Source organism: Westerdykella ornata, assembly GCF_010094085.1.
Source record: "Westerdykella ornata strain CBS 379.55 unplaced genomic scaffold EI97scaffold_50, whole genome shotgun sequence".
NCBI lineage: Eukaryota > Fungi > Ascomycota > Dothideomycetes > Pleosporales > Sporormiaceae > Westerdykella > Westerdykella ornata.
Genome location: NW_022986900.1, coordinates 554 through 27,617, shown reverse-complemented (window position 1 = coordinate 27,617; position 27,064 = coordinate 554). Strand labels below are relative to the sequence as shown.

Here is a 27,064-nt window from a genome sequence, read left to right as displayed (position 1 = left end):
GGAGACTAAACGTCAGCACCTACAAGAACCACAAGTGTCTGACTAATGATTTGTCTTGATCAAAGACATGAAGGCGATGTGCTTTATGTATGATGCAATCCCGGTGTCAATGAGAAAATCATGCAGTATACAATCCATTTCTGGTGAACTTGCCGTGACGATTTCATGTTTCCCCTGGCTATTTGTTGGCATGTGAATACTCAATAAATCCACTCGCTTTCTCGTGAAGCACTGGCATGATCTGCGTAATATTCAAGTCAACATCATCTGTACCCAACTATTCTCATTACCGATTGAGCATATATATCGCCGGGGAAGGCGTGGCGTGCGTCCACCAATTGGACATCCCAGACCGTTTGCCTAGCGCTTCTGTGCCAGCTTTCTTTTGGAGGTGGGAATGTGTCCTTATTAGTTCCAGCTCGGGCCTACTTTACTCTTGTTTCGCCATTTTTCCTGTTGTCGTGGCTCAGTGTGTCTAGCCTGTACTGGTTGACGAATACCGCCCGTGGTTTTTCGGAAGGAGTGAAATGCAGTAGGCACGGATCAGACATACTTGCCTGCCAATAACGTCTTTTGGTCTACAACCTTTACACCTGAGCTCTACTCACAACAACATATTTCTTACCCGCCGCAAATATTACCCTCCCCAGACTCAGGCCAAACCCAAACCGCTCCTTTGCCGACCAGCTCACGCCAGACATCTGATCACCATGTCTGCCCCAGGGAACTCTCGCCAGTGGCAGGAAATTACACCGTTCTCGAATAGATTGGACAGCATTCGCCACCCTCCCTTCCCCGTCATCAAACCGGATTTCCCATATGCCGTCGACGCTACCTTCCATGCGAAACCCCATGTTCATTTTCTACGACAAACTACACCATACTATGGGTTCGGACGACGATTCTCATATGGAGAGTACGCAAATCTTTCCTCGACGGAATACTGTATTCTGCATCAGCCGGTTCGTGCGGATTCCGTGGAAGGGGCTTCGATTTCGCTTAGGATTACATCGTGGGTCTCGGTGGCTTACAACTGTTCAACTCAATTAGTGAAGGTGAACGGGACCCTGATGGCTAAAATCTTTGATCCCACGTACCGCTGCTTGGAGAGAAGCATGGCCTCATTCCAATGACTGGCTGTTGCAACATTTCAAAGACGACGACAAGTATGCTCCGATGCAATTCGATGAAGACGGTAACCTGGTGTTTGATCGGTATAACCGGCCCAAGATGGTATGTCCGGATGCGGCAGCTCGGACCGTTCCCACTTATTGCCCTGCAACCAAATCTTAATTACGGAGAAAGGAGAGAGCTTCTGGTATATGGCATGCGCGAATATCCAGGACAACTCCTCCGTCGCCAGCGCGGTACTGTGTCACAAAAGGAGCAGTGTATCATTACGCTATCCACGCAATTACACCTCGCACTTGTTTAGCCTCTTTTTTTCTTTCAGTAGTTTATTGTTTTCACGGTTTTTATTTCCCACTCTACGGCTTGGTCTTAACGGCGGAGAGACTGAACCTCAGTCAGTGAATGACTCATCACGTGTCATAGATGTCGCGCGGAGAACGGAGGACTTTATCAATGATTAGCAGTGCTGCGATACAATGAAGGCGTTTTTATTTTATCTGTGCGCTCCTTATTTTGGCTGTGAGATGATAGTTTTCTCTTGTAGCTTATTGCAAGATCGCGAGAGTCGCATGAAGAACTACAAGGCCAATCCTCAATACTGCACAGCACGATTGACAACGGAAAGCCGCTAATCTCACCATAAAGATACTTGGAGTATTCGCTAGTTCAACATCAGGGCAGCGCTGCGCAACAGTGGTTGATTTGCGCCGTCTCAGCAATTTCGACAGAAGTCAATGAATTTGGAAAACAACTTATCCATTCACTGGCTTCGTAAGAAGCTGTGCAATTGCTTCAGCTACTTGGGCCATTCAAAAGATCCCTTGATACATTGAACCGGGAAAGCACCCAAAGTTGTCGCACATATCAACATGTCGACGACTCTTCTGCTCGCTAGGGTGAGTTGTTCCCGCAAGGGCCTACGCTAAGATCTCGAGCAAACGTCAAGACGCACCGTCTGCGGGCGATTGTCGGATTGTAATGTCCCGTAGTTAATTTAGCCTCCATTAACTGGTGTACTAAGCCTGCGTCCGCTTCGTCCGGACTTTTGCAGGATTGCGTAACCCTTACGAAGACCGGACACACGGGATTAGAGCCGGGAGGGGAACTTCAGCTTCGAACCAGACTCCTCCGAATACTGATATTAGGCCAAAAGTATATATCGCTTTTTAGCGACGCCAGCAAGGAAGGAAGGGTTCTGCAGGTAGGCAGAATCTTCAGCGAAATCGACATTTGATTTCAGGGAACAAATTCGATCTTCCTCTGTACTCACAATCTCCATCATCCGCATCGGAGGCTATTGAGCGAGAAATTCGATTGACCTTCCTTGAACCATGGCTCAACGGCTAGGGCTGATTGTCCGCTCGGCGGAACTGCTGTTGCGCCCAGCCCCGACACCGCTTGCCAGGAGCTCCAGTCTGGATGCTTGCACCCTGTGTTTCTTCATGATCTCCACCCATTCTTCGTCGGTCTCCTTTTCTTCCGTTTCGCTCTCGCTCCCAAGTCCGGCACGAAGGTCCTCCTCCAGCAAAGCAATCATCATGCTAAAATCCGCACCTAAGCGACCAAGCGAACCAGCACAGTAGAGAACCTGTGTAAGCAAGGAATCGCGGGATGAACGGTCCTCTATGTTGGGCAGATAGGCCCGGAGGGTATCAAACAGCATGTCGACAAGATACAATGGGAATGTGGCAAGTGCTGATGGTAGGTCATCGAGCGAATCGGAGTTGATTCCTGGAATCGGCTGGACGGCGGGCGCAGACACATCCTCTGGCAATGGCATTGGAAGGGCAGACGGGAATATCGACTTATACATCGAGATGACGGCAAAGCTCTGCTCGCGGAAGATTTCAATGTATCGTTTGAGGTAACGCTCGGTCTGCTGTCCCCATCCTGTGCCTCCTGAACCTTTAGATCTCTGCTCTGCCTCCTGATCAGCTAGCTCTTTCAATGGCTCCAACGCCGCCAGCATTGTCTCCAAGCATGCCAACCGGCACACCAGAAAGAGAGCTCCGAGACTCCCTTCTCCACTTCCTATAGTGGACGGGTTTGAGACCCACGTCTCATCAAGCTCGGGTGCCACACGGCGCAGCCATCCTATCGTCCGCATAGCGCCGGCCAGTTTTATACCGGTAGATTGGAGGGAGACGATTAGGTTGGCGGTCATTGTCTTCATCTCCTCCTCAGCTTGAGCCGCGACAGATGATATGAGCGGAGACTGAGGATAAAGTGTATATAGACGCTTGATATGGGCATAAAGATCCAATGCGGAGGTATAATTGGCATTGGTTGCAGAGGTAGCTGTTGTGCCTGGATGTGACGGAGATGTTGACGAGGACACGGCAGAGGAAAGGAGCGTGGGAAGATCCAGAACGTCTGAAACCCGATCAATGTTCCGAGCAAGAAGCATTGCCTTCCTCCGCCGGTCTAAGATGGCATTTTCGGTGCTCCTGCTGTATTTCTGCGCAAACCGCTCGGCGGCTGTCTCCAACTGTGGAAGCTCTGATTGTACCACCCCGGCATCCCGACCTATTGCGGGCAGAGCCTCTTGTAGATGTGTCAAGTGGTCGGCAGAGGATATGATTTGCTTATAGGAGCGCTTTGCAAGGGCTTGGAGAGATCGCAGTGCGGATTGCGCGCTCTGCGATAGAGACGACGGCTCGGAGGACGAGAGCGCAGCGATAGGGAGGGTGGTAAGACGTGTGAGGTAGGCCGCAGTCACTGGGTCGGAGGGAGACGGGGGGGTGGCATCGAAGTATGGAACTAGTAATTCGTAAAGAGGATCCGCCATTGTGCGGAGAGCGAGCTTCATCAATTGTAGGCAGAGTTCGTGAGAGCTATGTATTCACATGAAGTGTACTATGCGGGGCCCGGGTCTAGGTACGCTTTACTAAATATGGCTAAATAATCTTGGCATGGACATATCCTTGTCATTCCATAGATATTTTCTACAACGCCGCCATCAAACCGGCGGTTTCCGCCGCGACCGTAACGAGGTACCGCCACCGTACGTTCGAATCGACATTGCCGGAGAACGTGTGAACACAAGGCTACTTACGGCTACCTTGATTCTTTGCTCCGTTAGCGAAAGCTCGGCGTGGTCATCCGTCAACCCCGCTACAACAGATCCGATTGTACTCTTACAAGCACCAGCACCGGCTCGGATGGCGAATCAAGCGATGGTTTGCTGTGAAGATACTGTTAGCCTAAAGGAAGACAAGTTGAAAATAGGCGTGGTAGACAGGACTTTCGGCGATATCGACTCCCACGAACCCAGGCCCCAGCGAGATTACCTTACCGAGATTGTCTGTGACGACAGCATTCCGAAAGCGAAGTTCGAATCATTCCTACGCTCTGGAGTTCCCCCACGAGATACTGCCCTTGTGTCATGGCAGACTGAGAACAATGTCGAGCTCATTCCCGTCGATAAGTTGGAAGTGCTGGATCGGGCCTTGTATGTGGGTGACGTTGTGAAGAGAAACCAGAAAGATGCGATGAGTGGTACGGTCGTTGGGAATAAGACCATTTGTAGTCTTTTACCCGCAGCAAGATCCGAAAATTACGAGATACCGCCTGGCCTCGACGAGCTCGTGACAATACACAACGTTCCGAGTAGCGAGCTTCTCAACGTTCACGCCTACAACGAAGGGGCTTTGGTAGTTTACAAGGATTGGGTGGGCAAGATAGAGGATGTGTTTGATGAAGTTGCTGTGCGACTGTCGAATAATTCCGTGGTTGTGGTGGAGGATCCTGAAGAGCTAGTACTGGACGGTCCCCACACCAGCCTTCGGGCGTCCTCATATGAAAGGTGGTACGTGGGCGACATAGTCAAGACAAAGAAGTACAATCTTCGAAGGGGAAAATGGATATACGGATCCTTCAACCCGAACATACGTCCGCAGGGTATTGTCGTTCAGGTCCGTACTATCCGAGTTACTGTGCGTTGGCTTGCCAGGCGCTTCGGCAGGGACCCCACTCACTCCAATGCCTGGGAACCACCTACAGTACTTGAACTGGACGAACTGGAGAGTCCCGAATTTCGCATATATGATGCTAGCGGCGCCGTCGCCGATATGCTCCCTCACCAGGAGAATGGTGCCGGCCCATCGTACCATGTTGCGGAAGTCTGCGTTGGCGACAGGGTTCGGTTCAAGGATGTCGTCAGAGCCGCTGCCAAATACGATGAGCCCTTGAGACTGCCAAACAATCTGCCTCAAGGGAAACTGCAGTTGATCCCACGGACGGAAACTCTTGGGTATGATATGAACGTCTATATGGTCGCGCAAACGCATTCTCGGGTTATGGTTCAATGGCAGGATCTTACTGTGACTGAGGAATCAGCGAAACTGTTAGTCCCGGATCACAACGTTGGGGACGAGGATGAGGTCTGGCCCGGGGAGATAGTGTTCACTCGCGAAGAACACAAAGAGACCGAACCAGAACTCCAATGGACGAATAGTCCGGCGAAAGTGGGAATTGTTCAGGCAATAAAATCCCGCGATCGTATAGCTACCGTCCGTTGGTTTGACAGCCCTTTGATCCGCTACTTCCAACACGACCTTATCCCGCCTACGCGAACTGGAGAGCTGAAACCTGAGACTGAAGATGTCAGTTTATATGACATCCAGTCTCACACTACCATAACACGCCGCCGCGGCGATTTTGTCATAATTCATAAAAACCCGAGTGAAGACTCCTCGAACTCCGCTCACGATTGGTTCGGCGAAGTGGTCGACCTAGGGCTTGACGGTAAGCTTGTCGTCAGGCTGGGAGCCTCACCCGTAGTACGGGACGTCAAGGTTTCATATGAGGATGTCACTCTGGTATATAGTGGGGACGATGAGCTTTATCCGCTCGCCGATGGCATCGATGGCGAGCCAGTCGGTTCCTCTGACGATGGAGTTTCTGGATCGGACGAATATGAGGAAATGTGGATCGAGTACGAAGGCATGGACGGGGAGCCAATAAACAGTGGTGATGAGCACGATTGGTCGACCGAAGAAGAAGATGGTGCGGACGATGATGAGGAGGATGAATCAATGCCAGACCTCGAACCTCCGGAGAGTCGTTCTAGACCAGGTTCCGAAAGTCCGACGGATATTTCCAGCACGCATATCGACTTGAACGGAGACCACAGTTTGTCTCGAGGCCCGGTCGGCGCTTCAACCGAGCCTCCTAGTGTACCAGCGGGGGCACCACCCAATCTCCCAGATTTAAACACAGAGAAATTGAGCCCCTTTGTCGTCCTTGACACCCAACCCCCTTCGAACCACCACTATCTACACGAATCGCCTGCTGTCCAATCCAAGATCCTTAAACGCATTGCTAAGGAACATAAAATCCTCCGCACCTCCCTTCCGCCAGGGATTCTTGTGCGTACATGGGAGTCGCGTCTAGATCTCATCCGTGTCCTCATGATTGGCCCATCCGATACTCCCTACGAGTTCGCTCCCTTCATGATTGATCTTCATGTCGGCGCTTCTTATCCCCTAGAGCCCCCACGCGCGTACTTCCATAGCTGGACAGATGGAATGGGTCCGGTGAACCCCAATCTGTATGAAGACGGAAAGATTTGCTTGAGTCTGTTGGGAACTTGGCACACCGACGAACACAACGAGTCCTGGTCCCCCGACAAGAGCACGTTACTCCAAGTATTGGTCTCGATCCACAGCCTCGTACTGGTGAAGGAGCCATATTACAACGAAGCGGGGTTCGATATCCATCGTGGCGCCCCCGAGACAAAACTCAATAGTGCTTTGTACACTGAAAGAGCATATTTCCGCGCACGGGCTTTTATAGTGTACGCTCTTACGCACCCTTCTGTTGTTGATCCTTTCCGACAAGAGCTGGAGTATATGTATCTGAGACAATGGGATAACTCGCCGCAGTTGTTGAACAAGGCGATTGCGGCGGCGAAAGAGATTTTAGTCCGAAGTGAAACGGATGGAGATGAGGAGAGGGATGGACTTCGGCGTATCAGCCGTGGCGCAACGGTGATGCTTAAGCGGCAGGTTGAGCAGTTGGAGAAGCTCGAAAGACAGACACTGTCTTACTAGGAGTTAGAGCGGGTCATAGGTTCTCTGAGTGAGCTACTGAATTGATAGGAATAGACTTAGGCGTACGGTGGTAGCATACCGGATTGGCCGCATACTCCTGAAAGGCGAGACCTTCGCATTTGTATTCTTAGAGCAGCATCAAGCCCCACCCTAGTCAACATCACACCTTAAAGCTCTTAATGGATCAAAATAATTATGAAATAGACTTACTGATTTGTTATGACACATCGTGCATTCAATATCATCCATTCTCAAGGGCTCTATAGGCCAGTGGTTAGTAACCTCGACAGTTCTGAAGAGAAGCATGAACAATGAAGTATATAGGAAGCCCTGGCCTTCTCCTCAGCTCATGTAAGTCATTCACCAAACCCTAAAATAAAAGGTATGCGCTTCCGGTGAATCACGTGACAGATATATGCACTTGGGCATTCCATGTTTGAATTCGGACTGATTTCGGGCGTGCTACCACACATCCAATCCCATACTCGCCCACTCGCACTTCAGCGATCTCGACATAATAAAGTCCAAATTCGCATTCATTAGAAGAACAGAATACTCTGTGAGGCTGAAAAACCGTTGCCAAGCATGAAGACTCAGCCCCCGAATCGACCGCCTGAACCTATGCTGCAATACCTCCAGTCTCTGCCATTCTTCTCTCGAACCCCGACATATCAGGCTCTTACAATGCTTATATCACACCACTGAACGCGTTCGCGCGCATTTCAACCGTCGAACACGCCTCAATCTCAACCCCCTCTCCGGTTAAGGGGGGAGAAGAACCAACAAAACCATGAGGTCTTCCCTCCGCACCACCCTCCTCCTCCTCCCCGCCATCTTCCTCTTCGCCACGAGCGTCATCCTCTTCACCCTCGAGCGCATATCCAGCCGAATCCTCGTTTCCAAGTACCTCCATACCCGGAACTACATATCCAAAAACTACATGACCTTTTACGGTCCGCGCCGGGACTCGGATTTCGGAAACGTGGAGAAATATGACTACATAGATGTTTATATCGCCGAAAACAAGGGGCCGACAATCGCCTATATCTTTCTCTCTCTTGCCGGCTTCCTTGCTGCTATAATCGGGGCATGTGGGGTTTGGGAGTTGAGGAGGGTGGAGGGGACGATGGGGCATCAGAGGCTTTGGGCGTGGTTTGTGCTTGCGGTGCAAGGTGTCGTTTTCCCATGCGTTGTTGTGGTGCTTGCGTGGGCGAGCGTGCTGCAGGGGAATGATGGATGGAAGGGGTACGAGGATGTGAGTAGGGAGGGAGTGGTGCAGGGGTATACAAGGGAGACGTGGTTCTGTCAGATTGACAGGCTTTTTGGGGAGCAAGACTGGGCGGGGACGGGGTGTGGTGTTGCGGTAGGTTTAAACATATTCTTTTCCTTTTCCTGTCCCTATGAGGAGGAAAGGAGAGGCTAATGCAGGCACAGAAAGCGACAAGATTCATCCTTATCCCCCTGGCGCTTTCAGCGTTGCTGGTAATGGTGGCTATTTACGTCTTAGTTCGCAAACGAGGCGGCCTTAGGTGGTTGTTTGGCGGTAAGGGGAGATATGCTGCGTTCCAGAGCGTCTATGAGATGCAGCCAACGATGATGCCGGTTCCCAAGTATCCGCATACGCCCACGGAACCGACATATAGATGATGAAGAAGTGATACCCTGATACTCCATAATATAATACCTAACCTAGTCTTCCAGAGACAAATTTCGAGAAACTTGTCCCAGAAACACCTGGTCGCTTCCACGTCCTAATTCGCTAAATACGGCAGATTACAGACTCCTCGATGCTGGGAGGCAGGCAGTGGAAGAACCATTCTAAGTCTTCCTCCACATCACCAAAAAGCACAACACCACCAGGACAATCGACAGCGCCGACAACGGAACAAGCTCCCACCTGGCCGCCGTCGCAAACCCACAACCTATCCTTGCAAAGCTCCTGTCAAACCCATCCAAATCCCTCAGCCCACACAACCACGTCTCCCTCGTCGCCCGCGCATAATGCCACCCATCGAAGATAGTTGGGACTATCTTCAAACGCTTACCCTCCCCGCTCTGCTTCAAGAACACAAAGACCACGCCAGCGGCAGCGGTAATCACGTTGCCTAGTGCGGCGCCGACCCTAACCCCCGCCCAAATCCTTTCCCGTCCTTCTTTCGCTTCTCCATACGCCCGCCCTCCACATTCCCTGAACGCAATCGCAACGACGATAGCAAGCGTACCCGAGATCCAGGACACAGCGATGATGAAGTTCGAAGTGGAGCGGTCGATGTCGACGCCCAGGTAAATCCTATCCTTGTCACTGTCGTACCTAGAGGGAGGGACGGATGCGAATTGGCCGGTGCGAGGGAGGATGATGAGATCGCTTTTGGTGTTGACGCTGAGGAGGTTCAGGGCTACGATTTCGGTGATGAACATGAGGGTGGCGAGGCCGGCGGTAAGCGAGGAGAGGAGGACGTAGATGAAGGTTTTGCGGTGGGAGGGCCCTGGGGAAGGGGGTTTGGAGGAAGGTGCCATTTGCGGGATGTTGTATTGGAATGGATCTTGCATTGTGGATTTTATGAAATCGGGTAAGAAGGGGTTGGAGAGACTGGTAGAGGGTAATAATGGTGTGGGGACTGAGCTGTTATAGTATGCTGGTGGAGCTTGGGGGCTATCAATTGAGCATACTCTCGAGGCGTAGCAGGGATGGGATTGAAGCTCATGCGGCACGTTGCTTCATGCTCTGTGGTGGAAAGTGCGTCGTTAGATGCCTCCCCGTTACTCGGTGGGAATATGACTGTGCCAGGTCATCATTCATCAAGGAGAATATGCTGGAGCTTCAAGCGCTCCCCACATGCTCCTTGAAAGAACTCTGATAAGTGCAATGGGAGTTTACTTTTGGATGGAGATAGCTTAATGCCTCCATACCACTCTCGAACACTACGTGAATCTTACTCGCTAAGACCCTTCTCCCCGCCAAAACATGAACAGTCGCACGTTTTTACAACCATCCTATCAGACAGCGGATGAAGCGACTTTCTGCAGATGACGGATTGGCGCCGGCTGTGCCGCAATATGTGGGATGTCCGACCCCGGAGCGCGGTTACAAACAACAATTGGTGTTGCAGGATTGAAAGATTGAAACAGTTAAGCCCGTGGCGGTGTTGTTTCATTATTGAGGCACGGAATCTGGCTTGTTCTATGGTAAACTTGAATGCGACCGACGGCGGACGATGTTAGGGTATGGAAACTTTGGTTCATGTCGACTGGTATGTTGATAAGTTCGAATCAAATGCTTCGCCGGTGCCAGCATGATGAAATGATGTACAAGATGTGAGAAGACGACTTCAAAAGCAGAGCAGATCACTCGATAGAGAATGTACGAGAGACACCAAACCGTCCGCTGGCGCATGGAGACTGTGCCGTATACCGACCAGCGTCTCAATCCTTCAGGATGTAAACGCCCGGCACGAAGGTCTGCATGCATACCTAGTAACACTGAGCTTGACCTCCGTGATTCAGTTAGCCATAAAAGTATGGCAGCTCCAGGACTCGCGTCCGTTGTTTGGTCGTCGAGTTCGTGGCCTGTCTAGCCGATATGATATCGACACATATACAATCCAAAGTACTGACCTACATTATATTCTTACTCTCATTTACTTTGCTCATCCTGTCCGTCACAATCTTAGTGCTTGAACAGAACGTCATCCATGCATTCCGCGACGTCAAGATCCAGTACCCAGGCAGCAGTCTCGCGGAGTGGTATTGGGTGCCATTGAACCCTAAGAGCATCGACACAGGGCCGACTGTGGCAATTACAATCGCAGGAGTCTCCGGTACGGTGGCTTCTGCCTTTGCAATAGCTTGGATGGTCATGGTATAGTGGGAGATGTCTTCAGTTTGGGTATGCGTAGAATCCTATGCTGGATCTATCGGACGCACTCGCTAACAACGGGATAGCTGCGGAAATGGGGAACGACGACATGCTGTATCGCCGTTATCCACGTTGCTACTGCTTTAGCGATCCTCATATATGTGTATGTGGACAACATCAAGGCAGTGGTACCGGACGAATACGAGCATTGGAAGACAGTGCAGTTCAATCGAGAGGTATATCTCTGTACCGCCTCTCCAAGGGTAATCGAGGATGCTGAGATGCTTTATGGGTTTCATGCTTGTGCACATGCGGTATGAACGACTCGTTTTTCAAAGGCGACTGGAACTTACTTACCTACTTCTAGCGAGCTGCGAGGTACTGTCTGATAGGGATTGCTGTTGGGTCAATTTTTTCGACAGTCCTCTGTTTGCTGTGTCGGATAAAGCGGCCTGGTCAGAACCAACGGAACAGGGCGGCCATGAAGGAAATAGTGTCTCCCCGTCGGTGACAAGAATAAGAGCAGTACGACATATATGGATAGCTGATGGCACTAGATGAGTCAATCCGACAGACTTCATTGCCTGAAAACCAGGGCTCGGCTCTGCCCAAACGTTGCTGTACGTTTAATGGGTTCCTACCTATGTAGCGGTTTACGCTGCGGGTAGCGAGCGATGGATGGGTCGTAAAGCATCAGGACTGTGTTCAACAGCATAAGAGCATCCCCAATCGTCGTGGTAGGAACCTTGAACGGCTGCAAAGTGGTGGGGACGGTATGTGGTCCTTGGTGAATACAATAAGGGTTAAAATAGACAATAACGCCCGAAATCCGAGATAAAGCCGAGTGAACCTACCACCTCCGACAGTAAATATAACCCACTCCCTCATATTTTCGATGATTTATCTTCTTTTGAGTTCACCTGCACAGTGCCGCATGTCATCGACAGTGACTTTGGATCACGCAATATGTCCCGTTTGTCAGCGTTGACAGATTTCCTGGTCGAACTGGATTAGTCAAACCTCGGATATCTTGCGGGAATAATCGCTATGGCATCATCGGCACGCCCTACGTGAATGTGGGGTAGTTCCCGGCCGTTAGAAGGACAACTTGACGTCTCCCTGTTCGTTTTTCTAACCTCTACATTTCTAATGCTCTGAGCCCTATATAAACAGTTGATTCTGTCGAGTAGCAAATTTCATCCACTACTACAACAACCTGCGACACTTCTAACTACAGATCTCGTACTTCAGTCTATATTCAATACCCCGTTGCTTTTACAACATCTTATTCCCAACATACCTTCACCATGACGACAGCTGCACCTCTCCCAACACCCGCCCACCAACTCTCCAACCCCCAACCTTCCCTTCAACCCTCAAAATCTGATGACGTAAACTTCCAAGGCCTCCCCATTCCCCGTGGCCCCGTCACTGCATCCCTCTCCTTCTACCAAGCCCCCGCCGACGGCTCCTCACCCTATAACTACGTCGAAGTCCCCAAAGACGGCACTCCACAGCGCAACTTCGGGACCGACTGGCACGACGTCGTGATCGACGACCTGCGCGGGCAAGAAGAAAAGTTCACTCTGGACAACAACGCCTTTGCCGTAGTATCCAACGTCCCATCTAACGAATACGACTTCCAGGACGACGAAAAGATCAAGAAAGTGTACTACCCCGAAGTCGAAAAACTGCTCCTTGAAAACCTCCCCGGCGCGCACAAGGTCCTCATCTTCGACCACACCATCCGCCGTTCCAACCCTGATGCGCCTCGCGCCCCTGTGGTCCGCGTGCACATCGACCAGACCCCTTCATCTGCGGAGGAACGCGTGAGACTGCATCTCCCGGACGAAGCGGAGGAGTTACTCAGAGGCCGCTACCGCATCATCAACGTCTGGCGTCCGCTCAATGGGCCTGTGATGGCGCATCCTTTGGCCGTCGCGGATAGTGCTACGGTGCGCGATGAGGACTTGATTCCTGTCGAGCACCGGTATCCAAATCGGACGGGCCAGACTGCCGCGGTGAGGTATCATCCCGGGCAGAAGTGGTATTATTGGTCCGGCATGAGGAATGAGGATCGCTTGTTTTTGAAGTGTTTTGATAGTGATGAGTTGGTGGGTGCGTGGGGGAGGGTGCCGCATACGGCGTTTGTGGATCCGAGGACGCCAGAGGGCGCGGTGGGTAGGGAAAGTATCGAGGTTAGGGCATTGGTGTTCGGGTGACATCGTAATGCTGTTATTTGGGAATCGGGCTGGCTTATAATGATATGATGTTGGATGGACGATTGAATGCACCGTTCGGGGTTAGGGCGTTTGGTGGATGTTTTATATACCTAATTGGCGAATCTATATTGGTACTATATCGAATTTGGAGATCCAATTGCTTTACATCCTCTCAGCATGGAGCTATTACAGCTCCTCATTTCATGTGATCGTAATTCTCGTTCATCATAAAATAGCCCAGTCCACGCCTACCATCCACTTCTTATTCCCAACATCAACTTCCCACAACGGTGCTCGAATGCCTACTATGTCCCTCGCATGCAACCTCACCCGCTTAGACCTGCTGGCACCTCCATTGCCTGCAAGCAGCACCCTCACCCTTCTGCAATCTTCCACTGCAGGTGATTGCAACGAACAGTCCGTTCCAATGTTGGTACCTCCTTTCACAAAAACCACCCCACCAGGGAAACAATCAACCCCTTCATCAGTCCCACGACCCCTTAACCCATCCTTCCCAAACATGACCTCTTCTATGCGAACCCTAAGCTTCACCCCATCCTCTTTCTCCCTGCCCCAGACAACGGTATCCTTAGTCTGTGTCTGATACCCCGCATTCGCCGTCTCGATAATCCAAGACTGGAGCGTCGACGCCAACCCTCCTGGAATAAACTTGTTCCCTTTTCGCGACGGTGAAAAAGTCTCCGGCAAAGGTGCGCTAGGTTTTGCAGGCGAGGGAGGATGCGCGGGGAGGAGGAAATGCGAGCGTGAGGGGACGGGTCCTGGAGTAGTCGATATTGAGGGTGAAGTTGTAGGATACTGGCAAGGGACGAGAAAGCGGTGGGGCGGTGCTGGAGTTGACGGTTTAGGAGAGAGGCGACGACGCTTGTTGTGCTGCTCATAGTGTTGAGGACGAAATAGAAGTTCTTCGTCTTCATCATCAGCGGTCTCATCGAGATGTGGCGGTGGCCCAGTATCCAGTAGCAATTGGGAATTTTGAGAAGTGGATGGACTGCCTTCGGAAGTCTCGTCTATGCTGTCATGGCTTTGAAGTGTTGGCCGCGGTTTCGCTTTTGGCGCAGCCAGACCTGCTTCCCTTTCCCATTGCGCCGTTGTGCCACGCGACGCAGCCTTTGGGGTGAGCACAAAGCGCCTGGTAGCCGTAAGTCGCTGTGGATTCGGTGCTGGTGTATCTTCACTTTTTGTTCGATGTCGTTCCGGTGTTTGCGTTGAGACAACGTGGCAGAGGTTAGAGGACGGTTTGGGACCTGGCTTTGCCGTAGAGCGAGGTTGGGGTACTAGGAAGCGGTGCGGTGAGGGAGTGGAGGTGGGCATTGGTGCAGGCGTAAAATACCGGTCGCCATCGGGATGGGGTTTAGAGATGATCGATGTCAAGGTGTCTTGGTGGGGTCATCGCGAACGAAGGGACCTGGCGATCACGGACGCGTCGCGCGATCACGAGTGCGAGACAACGACACTAAACCATTTTGGATTGTTGTATCGTCGACGGCATCAAGGCGATATCTACTGCGACCTCCACACATCTTCGTTCGGATCTTCGGTGTGCAACATTGATAAACCCTGGACCTTCAAATGACTGGTCACCTCATCTTCATCACCATCACGATGGCTTCACCCACTGTGACCACTCGTCCAGGGCACTTCCAACCTGTGAAGTGAATGAGGAACACTTCCGACAGCATCCCATCCATGTATGGCATACCGGAACATCACAGATGAAATGAATTCCATGTTCTCTAAGCCGGAAGATTATGGATTACTCACCACTCATCCACCCTCACTTTTGATGCTGCTCTTCCACCGCTCCGCCCAAGTACAGGCCTTTCATCTCTCACTTTCACCTGGGCTTCTGGCTATATAAAATGGGCTCCCCATTCCCCGGATCGCGAGGTTGTATCAGTTTGGCGTCGTTGACTTGGACTCCAAAAGTTGTTCTCAGTGACGTTTGGCCTCATCAGCTTTCAGTGTCCGGCAGCGAAACACCCGTAGAATAGCACCATCTTCGAGGTCGTCTTCGGTATCGCTGCGATCAGCTTCGTCCTCTTCGCAGTCTTCTGTGTCTTCAAAGTCTTCCGTGTCAACATGTTAACCTGCGTCTCCAGGTCGCATCTTGCGCGAGACCGTTCGTCAAGGCCGTGTCCAAAAGAACGCGACGAAGCCCGACAAGATCAAGCTGATTGGCAAAATCCTGGCTGTTGCTGCTTCACCCCTGTCTCCAGGGCCCGCGTCTCCCATCTCAGAGACTATCGAGGAGAAGCCATTCCGTTTTCTTGACCTTCCGGGGGGTATGTATGACACCTAAGTCCAACTGGATTCGACGGCTAAAACTTGGCTTAGAGGTTCGAAACAAAATATATGCAATGACGCTCAGCAAGACGCAGCAGGCACTCATTAAGTACCGTCCCCGCCATGCAAGTCTCAGGCCACGCAAGGCGGAATCGGATAAGAAGCCGTCTCGTCGCCCATACATGGGCTTGACCCAAGTCTGTCGGCAAATCCGCCAGGAGTATCGTCCATTGTATCTTCGAGAACAGCCAATCGGATTGGATATGGTTGACCTCAACCCCTATTTGAAAGCCTTCTACCCGATCACCGACAGCGATGGCATGGTTAGCAAATCGGACTATTCCATGCGCAGTGTGACTGTCGCACTGAACTATCACATCTCCTCTCTTGAGAAGTGCAAAAAGGGGATTGACCTCTGGCCGATGCTTAACATCTGGGCCAACGCCTACCGCCTGGAAGCTGGATTCGGTCGTTACTCGCATCACGGTTATCAAAGCGAGCTGGATGGGGAGGCAAAAGATATGTATCGCCTCTTTGGCCGCAGGGTGCTGGAAGACCGCTCGTGCACCGCGCTTGTCGTTGCCTGGAGGGACCTTTTGAGGGAGGGCAAACTGGCTGCCGTTCGTGTCCATCGCGCTTGGAAGAAGAACGAAGGTCCATATATCGAGATTCTCTTCAAGCCGGAGCACAAGGAAAGCTGGATGGACGCTGAAGTCTCCGAACCCCCCGAGGACTGGCTCAACAAGTACGGCTTCACAGAAATGGAATACTTCAACATCAAGGTCGGCGTTGTCGTTGATTCACCAGTGAAGACTGGCCTCAAGAAATGAACAGAATTGTGGCAGTGGTTGGCTTTGTTGGCCAAGTCAACATGCAGCGTAGGATTGAAGGCAATGTCTTTCGTAAAGCGAGTCGCGTCGGGTGGTATGCTTGTTATGCCTACCATTGTTACGCGATTACCACCGCTTTGGAAGACGCCGTTGATGGGTATTACTCTCGTAAGTAACGGGTTGGGACGATCGGCGTTGTGTCGAGTCTCAATACATTGTTTCGAGAGGGCATATGGGTATCGGCATCGATGCGCCGCTTCTTTTCTATACTTTTAAGATTCTTTTCTTTTCCTTCATATCCAGAGGGGAGATGGGTGCGCCCTAGCGGAAGGAGGATGGATACCTGACTGGGTGGTCACTGGTATCTGGGTTTATCTTTCTTTCAATCTTTGCCGTAGCAACAGAATCCAAATTTTTGTTCATAAGGTGAATTAGCGTGCGTTAAGATAGAGTGAGCGGAGGGCCCACATATAGTGTAGATACAAAGGAGATGGTACCTCCCTCGGTCTGGGCCACGGAACTCAGCTCAACATCGTACCTCAGCCTCTCTACTCAACTCTCGAGTCCTGAATAACGTGTTCAGCACGCAGGTGCCCGAGACTGTCCGAGGCTGAGGTACATGACGTAGAATATGTGGCACTTCGTTACGGATATCGAGGAGGACTGTGGGGTTGATATTGCCAATATTCCGATGTTGATGTTTGAGCAAAATAGAGGCGCTCGAATTCGAAGACATACGGACTATGAACTTCGGACTGATGAGCTTTTTTACCGCCATGCGTGCGGAAGACCGGTCCGGGTTCTTGTTCGTGGCGACGATTGGTGTATCTGTTTCTCCCGCGTAAGCCACTGCCAGGCAACCTTTGAGGCTACGACTACATAACATATGTTCGGACCCTATGGGAATATTCAGTTAACCTGCCAGGGAGGAGCTGTTTGCCTCTGCACGACAACCAATTGCCAGGAGTTACTGTGTAACTGTGTAGCAACAGCGACGAACCAGGATCGTTCCCTAAGCCGGTCAGCAGGGTTCCAATCACGCACGATCCCAAACACCGACCATACATCTTGGGTAAGAGGTAGTATAGGCAGATCTTGCCTGCCGCTTTACCCACTGTATAATAAGGGCGCTTCAAGGATGGCTGAGGGCTCATGAGCCACTCATTGCGCGCTCCCACCGGAGGCCTTCAACAAGTGGTTTACCACTTACACTACTGTCACAGTAGGACAAAGGTTCTACTGCCATATAGCAAACAGTGCTTCATCAAACGCTGCAGACGTTAGATAGGAAGTCGTACACCAAGAGAGCATAAAGATTGCCGTCCCAGGCTAAAGCCCCGAATCGCGGCCCTGACGACCTTCCTACATCCACTCAAGCGTATCCATGCGCTGCACCTGCATGGTCATGAACTTCATACGGCTCCATTGTAAAATTCAAAGATTCTTAGGAGCGTCATCTTCGAAGATCTAACCCCTATATTGTTTTCTGTCCTCAGATGGTGTTTCCCAGTATTTGGGACTGCTTGCTCGAAACTTCGCTGAATTTAGTTCATGGGCATGGCATTCAAGAGGCTCTCTCGCTTCTATTGCAACTACCGCCACGGAGTCACTGGTGATTGGCGAATTCACGTTGGAAAAAAGAGTCACTGTTCAAGATAAGCCTCATTCCGGGGACGCAATACGCCCTGACCATGGCGGAACATCGCCAATCCTCCCTCACCACCGCCGCCATATCTCCGTTCGCAGCTTCCTTTGGTGAACCCTTTACCACAGGAAGTCATGACAATGAGGCCGAACGTCTACAGCACTTCCGACCCCTCTCCACAGCATCAACGATGTCGGATGCGCTCGCAAGCACTCTGACGCCGTCAACGATCGTATCTTTCAAGAAGGGCAAACACGATGGCGAGAAAACACCTCCCTCTAACCCCTCAACGCAAAGCGCAACCAGTGATGATGCACCTTCTCGACGACCATCGCTCGCCACGCTTCTTTGCCTCGCCGCCCTCACCCTCAGCATCTTCCTCGTCGCGCTAGACACCGTGCTGATCCCGACGGCTCTGCCAACAATCTCGCTCTCCTTCCACATCCCCGACTCCCTCTACGCATGGACCGGTTCCGCATACCTCCTCGCCAACGCCGCCTCGGTCCCCTTCTGGGGCAAACTGTCCGACGTCTTCGGCCGCAAACCCATCATTCTCATCGCGAACTCTATATTCCTGGGCGGCAGTGTTATCTGCGCAGTGAGCATCAGTGCAGTCATGCTTGTCGCTGGCCGCGCAGTGCAAGGCCTTGGGGGCGGCGGCGTGGTTGTGTTGGTGCATGTGTGCGTCGCTGACATTTTTGCTATACGGTAGGTTGCTCCTTCATCTCCTTCATGCTCTGCCGTTCGTATGCAGGCACATTTCCTATTTTGGAAAAGCATTCTGTGTAACCCTTTCTGGGGCATGCAACAGGGAAGATTACGACATCGGAAGCGATTAGGACGATGGCGGGCGCGGATTTTAAAGAAGGGCGTTTGGTAGACATGGGACATCGGAAACTCTGTATTGACTGAGGCGCAGGGATCGCTCCTTTTATTTGGGGATTGTGGGCGCGGTATGGGCTGTGGCATCGGCGCTGGGGCCGGTACTCGGCGGTATTTTTGCCCAGAGGTTGAATTGGAGGTGGTGCTTTTATATTAACAGTAAGTTTATAGAACTCTCTTTTGTATTTGGGATTCCAGTAGTTCGATTATCGGCGTTGTCTCATCACATTGCATTTTGAAAGCCATGCGTTTCATCATTCCCATCAATTTCAATATCCATCGTCCACAGCTGAACGAATGGGAACGAGAGCTACATCAGCATGCCTAACTATTCGCAGTTCCTATAACATCCATCTCAACCATCCTTCTTTTCTTCACCTTACACCTCCATAATCCTCGCACAGCCGTCCTGTCTGGACTGCTTTCCATCGACTGGACGGGCACCATCACCATCCTAGCGGCAACTCTATTTCTTCTCATCGGCCTCCAACAAGGCGGGACATCGACATACGCACATCCTCTAGTCCTGTCCTTCCTCATCGCTGGTGCCCTTCTCTTTATCGGGTTCCCATTTACTCAACACTACTCGGAAAAGCGAAGCCGAAGCCCAATAATGCCCCTCCGCATCTTCAAAGACATGTCGAACCTCTCCGCTCTAGGCGTCTGTGCCTGCGACGCCCTAGTCTTCAACTCAACAGCTTACTTTCTTCCCCTCTACTTCCAAATCGTTCTAGCAATGTCGCCGTCCACAACAGGACTCTACATGCTGGCCATCGCTATCCCTCTCGCACTCGTCTCTTTCATCTCCGGCTATATCATCGAGAAGACAGGTTGCTTTCTCGAAGTCCTGCAAGCGGGCCTCGCACTCATGACGCTCGGAATCGGTCTTCTCATCTCTCTCCAAAGTAAGATTGAGATGGCAAAAATCATCGGCTTCTTAATTGTCGTGGGAATAGGCTTCGGACCCAATTTCCACGCCCCGCTCATCGCCTTGCAGACCCGCATCCGGGAGTCGGACATTGCGGCTGGCACGGCTGCGTTTGGGTTTGTGAGAATGGTGAGTGGTGCGATTGGCGTTGTCCTTGGACAGGTTGTTTTTCAGCTATTGATGAGGCCGAATCTCGAAGGATTCATTAGTGCGGGGGTAGAGAGCAGTTTTGCACAAAAGTTGGTTGGTGGAGAGGCGGTTGCACAGGCAGGAGCTGTGCACGATCTACCAGTTGGGATGAGGGAGGTTGTTATAGGCGGTTTGACAAGGGGGTTGAGAGGGACGTGGATCGTGTATACGGTTGTCAGTGCGGTGGGATTGGGCGTGAGTTTTGGTATAAAGAGGACGAGGCTGGGAAGGGAGGGGAAGGGGGGTTGACGAGAAGAGGAGAGAAAAGATGAAGTTCTGCTAAACTATCTAGCGAAGGAAATTGTAATATAGATAGTTGCTAATTTCCAGCGTTCTGTCGGTGGCACTAAAGAGGTTAGCGGAGCGCGGTTTTAATGGATAGCGTGAGGATATTTCTGCATGTAGACTTGCATATCAAAATGGCACTATTTGCTTGGAATGTGTACCACCATCATCGACAACACGCTAATCTGCGACGACTGTATTCCATATGATCACGGTTTTGTGTTTGTGCATCAGCAACGATGAGCTGCTAAATACAAGCCAGGCATTGACGATGTACCACATAGACAAGCCCAAGAACGATGCAGGAAGACATTCATATTCGGCATCAACGCCTACTATATGTCCGCAACCTCGTGCCATGTTACCGCTTACCTGAACAAACATGGCTATATCCGGTTACATCGATCGATGCCATCGCTACAGACGGGAAAACTTTCCCGTGCTCTCAGAAATGAATCTCCTCAAACAGCGCCGAACCCTCCAACCTTGTCCCACCAACAAGATCCGTTGACACCTTTCCAGACCACCGCGAAAACGGTCCATATGCATCCAGAATCTTCGTCTTCTCCACCCTCATCTTGAAAGGTAGTGACTCGGGAAACGCGAACCGAATATCCGTGTAATCCTTGAAGTTCTCCAGGGCAATGAAGGTCGGGTTGGGCTGGCTCTTCTCCTTGTTGCCACAGGTAACGCGGCTGGCCTTCGAGCCAATGTGGTAGATATACGCGTTACTGTAGGTCTTGCCGTCATGATTCGCGGAGTGTAGCCAAACAATGGAATAGGCGCCCAGACGAGCATGACCCCAGTACCAGTCCTTCACGCCCTCCTGAAACGGGCGGTCGCTCCACTTTTGGTCGTGATAACCGACTCCGTTGGTGAACTGAAGTTGGCGGGCGCCCGCGGTAAGGTTAACGGTCGCTTGGCCATCGGGTATGAGGTTTGTCCACCCGATGCGGTGGGCTGCTTCGAGTGTTTCGCCGTCCTGGCCTTTCATGGAGCAAGGGTAGTGAGCGGGTGCAACCTATATGAGTTAACATATGTATTTTGGACGCAAGGAAGGGGAAAATACATACAGCCCGGATATCCAGAGTACCAGCGATGCCATGTTCAGGCGCGTTGAGGCGAACAAGCACCCGACTGCCGTCAGTCCAACCCTGGAATGAAACACCAGCCTTGGGCCAGTTCCCAGATGCACCAGCAGAGCCGTTGGCAGTACTAACAATAGCGGCCCAATCTTTCTGATGGAGGCTGAGCGTGCTGTTAATCTGAATGGGCGCCGAAGATCCATCCGCGAAGTTGAGGAATATGTCTGCAGAGACCGAGTTGAAGCTCGTCGAGCGGAGCGGGAAACTTGCGTTTGTCGCCAAGTACAAGATCACGACTATGGACTCATTGAGGTTGAGAGGGTTGACGGCGTCGAAGTACCACGAATCGAAGCTGGTGATGTTGGGACGCGGCCAGACCCGTGGTGCTTCCATTGACTGGGCGACGTTTTCGCTAGTGAGGTTGAACTGCGCTGTTGATAGCCCCGAAAACATTTCGTTCAGGTAAGCATAGTGGATATACTTGTCCTGCGCAACGGTGGCATCAACATCCCCAATCGCAAGCTGAGCATCGGAGACTAGAGGGATTGGATCTTGGGCGAAGGTTGTGCAGGCGGCGAGAGCGGCGGCGCCGACGAGGAAGCTGCTAAGCTTCATGACGACGGAAGAGTAAATTAGTAAGGAGTGTAGTAGTTGGAAACGAAGGAAGGTGGTAGTAAGGTGATCGAACAGAAAAAGAGTATGAGAGTGTTTATACAACATGAAAAGCTGTCGTTGTTTATGTGGCACGTGCGTGAGTGCAAGAGGAAGGAGCCCTTATGTTAAGACACCATGGTTAGCGTTACGGGAAGTCTGGCTCATGGCCTCCGGTGAACAGCGAGCCTGATTAACACAAGTTTCACTACTTCCCTTCGTTATTTGGGTAAAACCAATACTGAATTAAACGGTTGTGATAAAAGTGCTGCAGTAGTGCTCTGACTAACAGTAGAGGGCTCAATTAACTTGTTCATCTCCAAACTTGATCGATACTTCTGGCAGCTGGAAAGCATCGAGGTTCCCAATAAGAGTGGTGAAGTATTACGGAGATTGCGATAGATCTAAAACCGTAGTTAATCCCTCTTTACCTCTGTTATAAGCATGTGAATACTGAAGGGGCGAATAAGACCGTTCGTTTTCAGCCATACTATCGAATTCAGAGTTTCTTCTGTGGTGGCATTATCCGGGCTTCAACTCTAGCTCAAAGAGCAACATTCTCTAAAAATTAACTCCATTTTCAGCAGCTGCTCGTTATACAGTAATTCGGCTCAAATTTGTTAATGTCTGCCGCGTTTGTTCAAGAAGGGCCTGTTTCATTTTCCAACGATGTGCCGTGGTGGAGCCGGTTCGATTCCGCTTGAGTAGTGGTCAAGCAGGCTGCCGATGAATTTTTTATTGAGATGGTTATTTCCATTACCATACTTGGGGAGTGAGTAGCCCTTAAATTTCCTGCACCGTCACCACTCGTTCTATCCTGTCACCTGGAAGCCCTCGTGGTCCACACTACTTCGTATCACGTGACTAAGCCACCAGTACAATATACATTCAGCAAACTGAAATAATGAAGTTAAAATGATTATTGAGTAGTATATAGTTACAATCCATCCAAGCAATGCTAGCGCTGGAATGCCGTAGGTCCAAGTGTGTGCCCGGTCGTTCGTTAGACTAGGCCGCTTTTGGCGCTCATTCTTGCTCGCTCCCCGCCTGAACGGACAGAGATACTACTACCACCCAACCACAGCCCACCACAACTTCGTCTCTCCTTACTAGATGTCAGACTTTTCGATGGACTATAGCAGTAAGAGATGGAACCACATGCGCCTCGGTACTCGGGTAGCGATACCCGTCGCTGTGCAACCAATTTGGAATACCCCGCTGCTCCAGCACCGCTCCCAACATCCATTCGGCTCTGGGTAGTCTAAGCAGCTGAAAACTATGTTCGCCTCCTTGTGCATCATACATTCTTTTTACCGGCACATGTCATGGAGCAATTATCGATTCATATACAACATGCTCATCCAAAGTCGCACAAACAATACGCCGAGGACCCTGCATTCGCATGATCCGCCATGAGCCCCATATGCATTATACACCCTGCAGTATCGCCTTCACAAATGCCGAATAAAGTCAAAAAGATCCCAGAGGCTCTAGAGTGCAAGTTGCTCAACTAATATGCTTGTGCACGCTTATTCGACAGAAGCTTCTTCAACGCCGGCAGATTGCGCCCCTGGCGGGTTCTCATGCACCCCACAAACCGGAACTCTGGTACAGAGGTAGAGTTGGAGAGGATCAGGAGATCAATGTCTGAGAACATAAAAAGCGTGGATAGCCTGAGGTGGAGGGGTTTGAAGAGCATCGGAATTGTGGCCCAAGATGCTTGCTCTACTTTTGGTTGCGCTGTTTGCGAAATGGAGTGCTGCCGCTCTGCATCATCTCTTCGTGGGGACTGTGGATGGCGGATCCCTATATGTCCTGGAAATGGACGACATGGAGAGGACATTGACGGTGTTGCGGAACGAAACTGCAGCAGGAGCATCACCTTCGATCGCATTCGACGTATGCATGCAGCTCCAAATGATTACAAGGTCAGCTCCCTAATGAAACCAGCGCTCCAAACTCTTCCTCTTTGGCACCCGTCCGTCCGACGGTACAATCTCCCGCTACAGCGTCGGGCCAGACTTTTCGCTCAAGCACGAAGGCACCGGTCAAATCCCCGAATCCTGTTCGTTCCTCCAACAAACATTCTCTCAGCATATCATCTGATATCACTCAGGCAACACCACCGCCTTCAAATCCATCAAAATCTCCTCGGCCATCCGCAACCCCAACCTCATCTACGGCTCCGCCACGACCGGCACATGCAGCACGCTGTTTTCCATCTCCATCACCGGATACTACACCCAGCGCAGTAACGAGATTGCCGGCGACATCCGCAGCTTTGCCTGGAGCCCCGATGGCCGGCATCTACACGCCCTCGATTCCGAGAGCAGCAGCTTGCTTAACTTCGGCATCGCAGACGAACCGGATCTGAAGGATTTGCTGGACACAAAGGCAATCAAAGATACCAAGGCTGCACGACAGGTGATCACGCACCCGGTCGGTCACCGGATCTACGTGGTGACCAGAGATACGAATGAATTGCTAGATATCCCGCTCTTGAACAACGACCGCATCGACGGTCCCATTGCCGCCAACCGCAGCGCTATCCTGGTCAAAGATACACCGGCGGGACAGTACGTGACGACCAGCGTCGCCATTTCCTCTTCCAACGCCACGCTCTGGACGCTGTCGCACACGGCCTCCCCAGAGAACACATTCATGGTGACAGCTTTTCTGCTCGATGCGAAGACGGGAGCAGTCCAGAGACGCATCGCACGTGCGTCTTTCAGGAATTATCTAGGCGATGGAACGCAACAGCCGACGAGTGTGCTGATCCCCGCGCCGTTTGACGGCGATATGGTGGCTTTGACCACGTTCCCGGGAGCGATGGTTGCGGTGTTGGGATTAGTGGGGGAGAGCATCAAGTCTTTTGGGCGGGCGATGCTAGCGCAGGATGAGGGTTGTTGTGGCGAGGGAGTTTGGTTGAAGTGATGGAGAGTACCCAGGGAGTAGTAAGTGAGCGTGCACATGAATTAAGGCATTGCAGTTTTATCGGGATATGTTGTCCCAGTTCTGTATTTGATTTCGACTAAGGGATCCTTTACAGGAGGGTGAAAACGCAACAACCATGGTATCTGGCTGAACCAGCGCCAGCTAACTCACCGCTGTAGGCGCGGCCACCGCCTCATCCTCTCTGACACCCATCCCCGGCGCCGCTCTCCCCATTCCATCCACTTCTCTCCCACCATCTCGCCTCTTCCCAGCACCCTTTCCCAAGCCCTCCGGCGCTACCGCCGCCGTCTGAATCTCCACAAACGCCGTCCTCGGCACCTCCCCCACCCTCAAAGCCGCAAACGCACTACTACTCCGACTCCTCCATCCGCCCTCATCCCCACTCTCCCAACTAACCCACTCATCACAATCCCCTAGTACCCCACTATTCTGCCTCAACAATTCACTCACAGGGACCGCCAAACTGGGCCTAAAGCTCTCCTGAACCAGCACCCCACCGTCCCCATCCCACCTCGTGCTACTCAGACAATTCCACCCGCAATTGTTCTCATACGCCGTCTTCCTCGCCGTGTAAACATCCCTGATAAGGAACGAAGACGGGAAGAAAGACACGCTGCAATAATCCATCTCGATACCCCTGCACTGCTTACTCACGCTCAAGATCTCCGCTTCGCGCTGCGCAACCGTCAAGACGCGTTCAGTGACCGTGGTGCTCGCCTCCCAGATATCATCGGCGTAGCCGCCCAGTCCACCGGGCTGCCGGGCGTTGCCCACGAGCGTCTCGAGCACCACGGAGCGGAAGAAGTGGTAGATGCTCGGACTCGTGAGCGTGAGTCCCGATACCAGCGCCGTGTCCGGTTTTCCCGGCACAGAAGGGGATTGCGCGGGTGGCGGCGTCCAACTGGGGTCGCAGAACTGGGTCCCGGTTGGTGTGGGCGTGCGCCAGTAGTGGACTTCGTAGCCGCCGGATTCGCCTTTAGATCCACCCGCCAGACGCAGTTTACAGAGGCGTTTGGAGGCTCGGGAGAGAATGGAGCAAGGGGGTACGGCGGCCCATTCGAAGGAGCGGGATTCGTCGGTCGGGACGGGCGGGGTGGCCGTTTTCATGCTGGTGAGGTACCAGCTCCAAGCTGAGAAGAGGCGGGAACACTCGGGTTGGAGGTTCAGCGAGGAGCCGCATGTTGGCGCGGGGAGCTCGACGTCGCTGGTCCAGGTGGGCGTGATCTGCGTGATGGCGCTGACGCTCCAGATGTAGCTGACTTCGCCTGTGGCTTTTGCGGTGCGGCAGCCGTGGATGGTTTTGTCGGAGGCGCGGGGGACGCCGTCGCAGAGGGTCGTGGGGCTGATAAAGGAGGTGGTGCAGTTGGTCGTGGTGGTGTAGGTGTAGTAGGAGATGCCGCTGCTGGGGGGCGAGAAGGTAGTGTCGATTCGAGTACTGGATTTGGAGTATTCGGTCCAGAGCCAGTTGCGAAGCTTGATGGAGGCGAAGTACGAATTCCAGCAACTCAAGGCTTCGGGAGGAATGTCGGAAAACTGAGGTGGGAGGGGTGGGAGTGAATAGGTTGGGACTGGTGGATGGTCGGCAGTCATTGTGGTACTGGCGCCTGGTGTGGTTATAGGTGGAGGTGTTTGCTGGGGAACTGATTGCAATCAAGTCAGTTTTCTAGTACACCGTCAGCCAGAGTAGATGTGAACCTACAGCCGTGGATTACTGTTGCGGACAGCAGCAGCAGTATACTTACCAGACACCCTGCGAGGAGACAAGCCATGGTGACGCGATCAAGTCACCAGACGCGATGTCAAAAGCTTTCTCCATGATTCGCGATGCCTTTACGGTTTTGATTCCTGAAGAATGCAGTCATGGAGTATTCGACAGCCAAGCCTATTTAATCAAGTGAGTATTGCGCCTGCATCATACCCGCTGCATCCTGGTTTAGCCTAAACCCTTCCTCATATCGAGCCTGTGCAACTGCAACATTTGTAGTTCAGCCCTATATAATAGATGAACACCATTCTCTAAAAGTAGAAAATGGGCCTCCAGCAACTCA

At 51.8% G+C, this 27,064-nt stretch overlaps 12 protein-coding genes across 12 annotated transcripts; 7 read left to right on the top strand and 5 right to left on the bottom strand.

Annotated features, from left to right (window-relative positions):
- Window positions 1–2,467: 2,467 nt before the first annotated feature.
- On the bottom strand, window positions 2,468–3,919 carry EI97DRAFT_462538 (Dor1-like protein; the record flags this gene model as incomplete). Its single annotated transcript, XM_033801274.1, has 1 exon — window positions 2,468–3,919. The coding sequence occupies one exon, from the start codon at window positions 3,917–3,919 to the stop codon at window positions 2,468–2,470; it is 1,452 nt and encodes a 483-aa protein (XP_033649280.1).
- Window positions 3,920–4,089: 170 nt separating this feature from the next.
- EI97DRAFT_470929 (uncharacterized protein) lies at window positions 4,090–7,369 on the top strand. Its single transcript, XM_033801800.1, has one exon. The coding sequence runs from the start codon at window positions 4,293–4,295 to the stop codon at window positions 7,182–7,184; it is 2,892 nt and encodes a 963-aa protein (XP_033649279.1). The 5' UTR covers window positions 4,090–4,292; the 3' UTR covers window positions 7,185–7,369.
- Window positions 7,370–7,851: 482 nt separating this feature from the next.
- Window positions 7,852–9,060, top strand: EI97DRAFT_258266 (uncharacterized protein). Its single transcript, XM_033794200.1, has 2 exons — window positions 7,852–8,547; window positions 8,619–9,060. Exons 1-2 carry the CDS (start codon window positions 7,975–7,977, stop codon window positions 8,829–8,831), a joined length of 786 nt encoding a protein of 261 aa, XP_033649278.1. The 5' UTR covers window positions 7,852–7,974; the 3' UTR covers window positions 8,832–9,060.
- EI97DRAFT_258261 (uncharacterized protein) lies at window positions 8,805–9,855 on the bottom strand. Its single transcript, XM_033794199.1, has one exon. It carries the CDS (start codon window positions 9,732–9,734, stop codon window positions 9,003–9,005), a length of 732 nt encoding a protein of 243 aa, XP_033649277.1. The 5' UTR covers window positions 9,735–9,855; the 3' UTR covers window positions 8,805–9,002.
- Window positions 9,856–11,181: 1,326 nt separating this feature from the next.
- Window positions 11,182–11,673, top strand: EI97DRAFT_258244 (uncharacterized protein). The gene has a single exon (XM_033794198.1). The coding sequence runs from the start codon at window positions 11,314–11,316 to the stop codon at window positions 11,599–11,601; it is 288 nt and encodes a 95-aa protein (XP_033649276.1). The 5' UTR covers window positions 11,182–11,313; the 3' UTR covers window positions 11,602–11,673.
- A 482-nt stretch (window positions 11,674–12,155) lies between these two features.
- Window positions 12,156–13,405, top strand: EI97DRAFT_437523 (uncharacterized protein). Its single transcript, XM_033799358.1, has one exon. The coding sequence runs from the start codon at window positions 12,348–12,350 to the stop codon at window positions 13,260–13,262; it is 915 nt and encodes a 304-aa protein (XP_033649275.1). The 5' UTR covers window positions 12,156–12,347; the 3' UTR covers window positions 13,263–13,405.
- On the bottom strand, window positions 13,376–14,682 carry EI97DRAFT_258218 (uncharacterized protein). Its single transcript, XM_033794197.1, has one exon. The coding sequence runs from the start codon at window positions 14,592–14,594 to the stop codon at window positions 13,488–13,490; it is 1,107 nt and encodes a 368-aa protein (XP_033649274.1). The 5' UTR covers window positions 14,595–14,682; the 3' UTR covers window positions 13,376–13,487.
- Window positions 14,683–15,540: 858 nt separating this feature from the next.
- EI97DRAFT_387204 (uncharacterized protein) lies at window positions 15,541–16,396 on the top strand (the record flags this gene model as incomplete). Its single annotated transcript, XM_033796107.1, has 2 exons — window positions 15,541–15,565; window positions 15,618–16,396. Coding segments are annotated over 2 exons (804 nt in total), but the record flags the coding sequence as incomplete, so codon positions are not given.
- A 1,835-nt stretch (window positions 16,397–18,231) lies between these two features.
- EI97DRAFT_387229 (MFS general substrate transporter) lies at window positions 18,232–20,289 on the top strand (the record flags this gene model as incomplete). The annotated part of the gene is made up of 3 exons (XM_033796109.1): window positions 18,232–18,749; window positions 18,961–19,082; window positions 19,262–20,289. 3 exons carry the CDS (start codon window positions 18,232–18,234, stop codon window positions 20,287–20,289), a joined length of 1,668 nt encoding a protein of 555 aa, XP_033649272.1.
- Window positions 20,290–20,770: 481 nt separating this feature from the next.
- On the bottom strand, window positions 20,771–22,025 carry EI97DRAFT_462531 (uncharacterized protein; the record flags this gene model as incomplete). The annotated part of the gene is made up of 2 exons (XM_033801273.1): window positions 20,771–21,346; window positions 21,399–22,025. 2 exons carry the CDS (start codon window positions 22,023–22,025, stop codon window positions 20,771–20,773), a joined length of 1,203 nt encoding a protein of 400 aa, XP_033649271.1.
- Window positions 22,026–23,777: 1,752 nt separating this feature from the next.
- EI97DRAFT_504725 (uncharacterized protein) lies at window positions 23,778–25,060 on the top strand (the record flags this gene model as incomplete). The annotated part of the gene is made up of 3 exons (XM_033802845.1): window positions 23,778–23,960; window positions 24,012–24,126; window positions 24,178–25,060. 3 exons carry the CDS (start codon window positions 23,778–23,780, stop codon window positions 24,993–24,995), a joined length of 1,116 nt encoding a protein of 371 aa, XP_033649270.1. The 3' UTR covers window positions 24,996–25,060.
- Window positions 25,061–25,157: 97 nt separating this feature from the next.
- Window positions 25,158–26,811, bottom strand: EI97DRAFT_504724 (uncharacterized protein; the record flags this gene model as incomplete). The annotated part of the gene is made up of 2 exons (XM_033802844.1): window positions 26,716–26,811; window positions 25,158–26,656 (listed from the first exon to the last, which is right to left on the bottom strand). Exons 1-2 carry the CDS (start codon window positions 26,783–26,785, stop codon window positions 25,158–25,160), a joined length of 1,569 nt encoding a protein of 522 aa, XP_033649269.1. The 5' UTR covers window positions 26,786–26,811.
- Window positions 26,812–27,064: the final 253 nt, after the last annotated feature.

Coding starts and splice junctions, on each gene's coding strand:
- EI97DRAFT_258266 (XM_033794200.1), top strand. CDS start 7,975: ATGAGGTCTTCCCTCCGCACCACCCTCCTCCTCCTCCCCGCCATCTTC. Junction 8,548..8,618: donor GGACGGGGTGTGGTGTTGCG/GTAGGTTTAAAC, acceptor ATGCAGGCACAG/AAAGCGACAAGATTCATCCT.
- EI97DRAFT_258261 (XM_033794199.1), bottom strand. CDS start 9,734: ATGCAAGATCCATTCCAATACAACATCCCGCAAATGGCACCTTCCTCC.
- EI97DRAFT_437523 (XM_033799358.1), top strand. CDS start 12,348: ATGACGACAGCTGCACCTCTCCCAACACCCGCCCACCAACTCTCCAAC.
- EI97DRAFT_470929 (XM_033801800.1), top strand. CDS start 4,293: ATGGCGAATCAAGCGATGGTTTGCTGTGAAGATACTGTTAGCCTAAAG.
- EI97DRAFT_258244 (XM_033794198.1), top strand. CDS start 11,314: ATGCTGAGATGCTTTATGGGTTTCATGCTTGTGCACATGCGGTATGAA.
- EI97DRAFT_258218 (XM_033794197.1), bottom strand. CDS start 14,594: ATGCCCACCTCCACTCCCTCACCGCACCGCTTCCTAGTACCCCAACCT.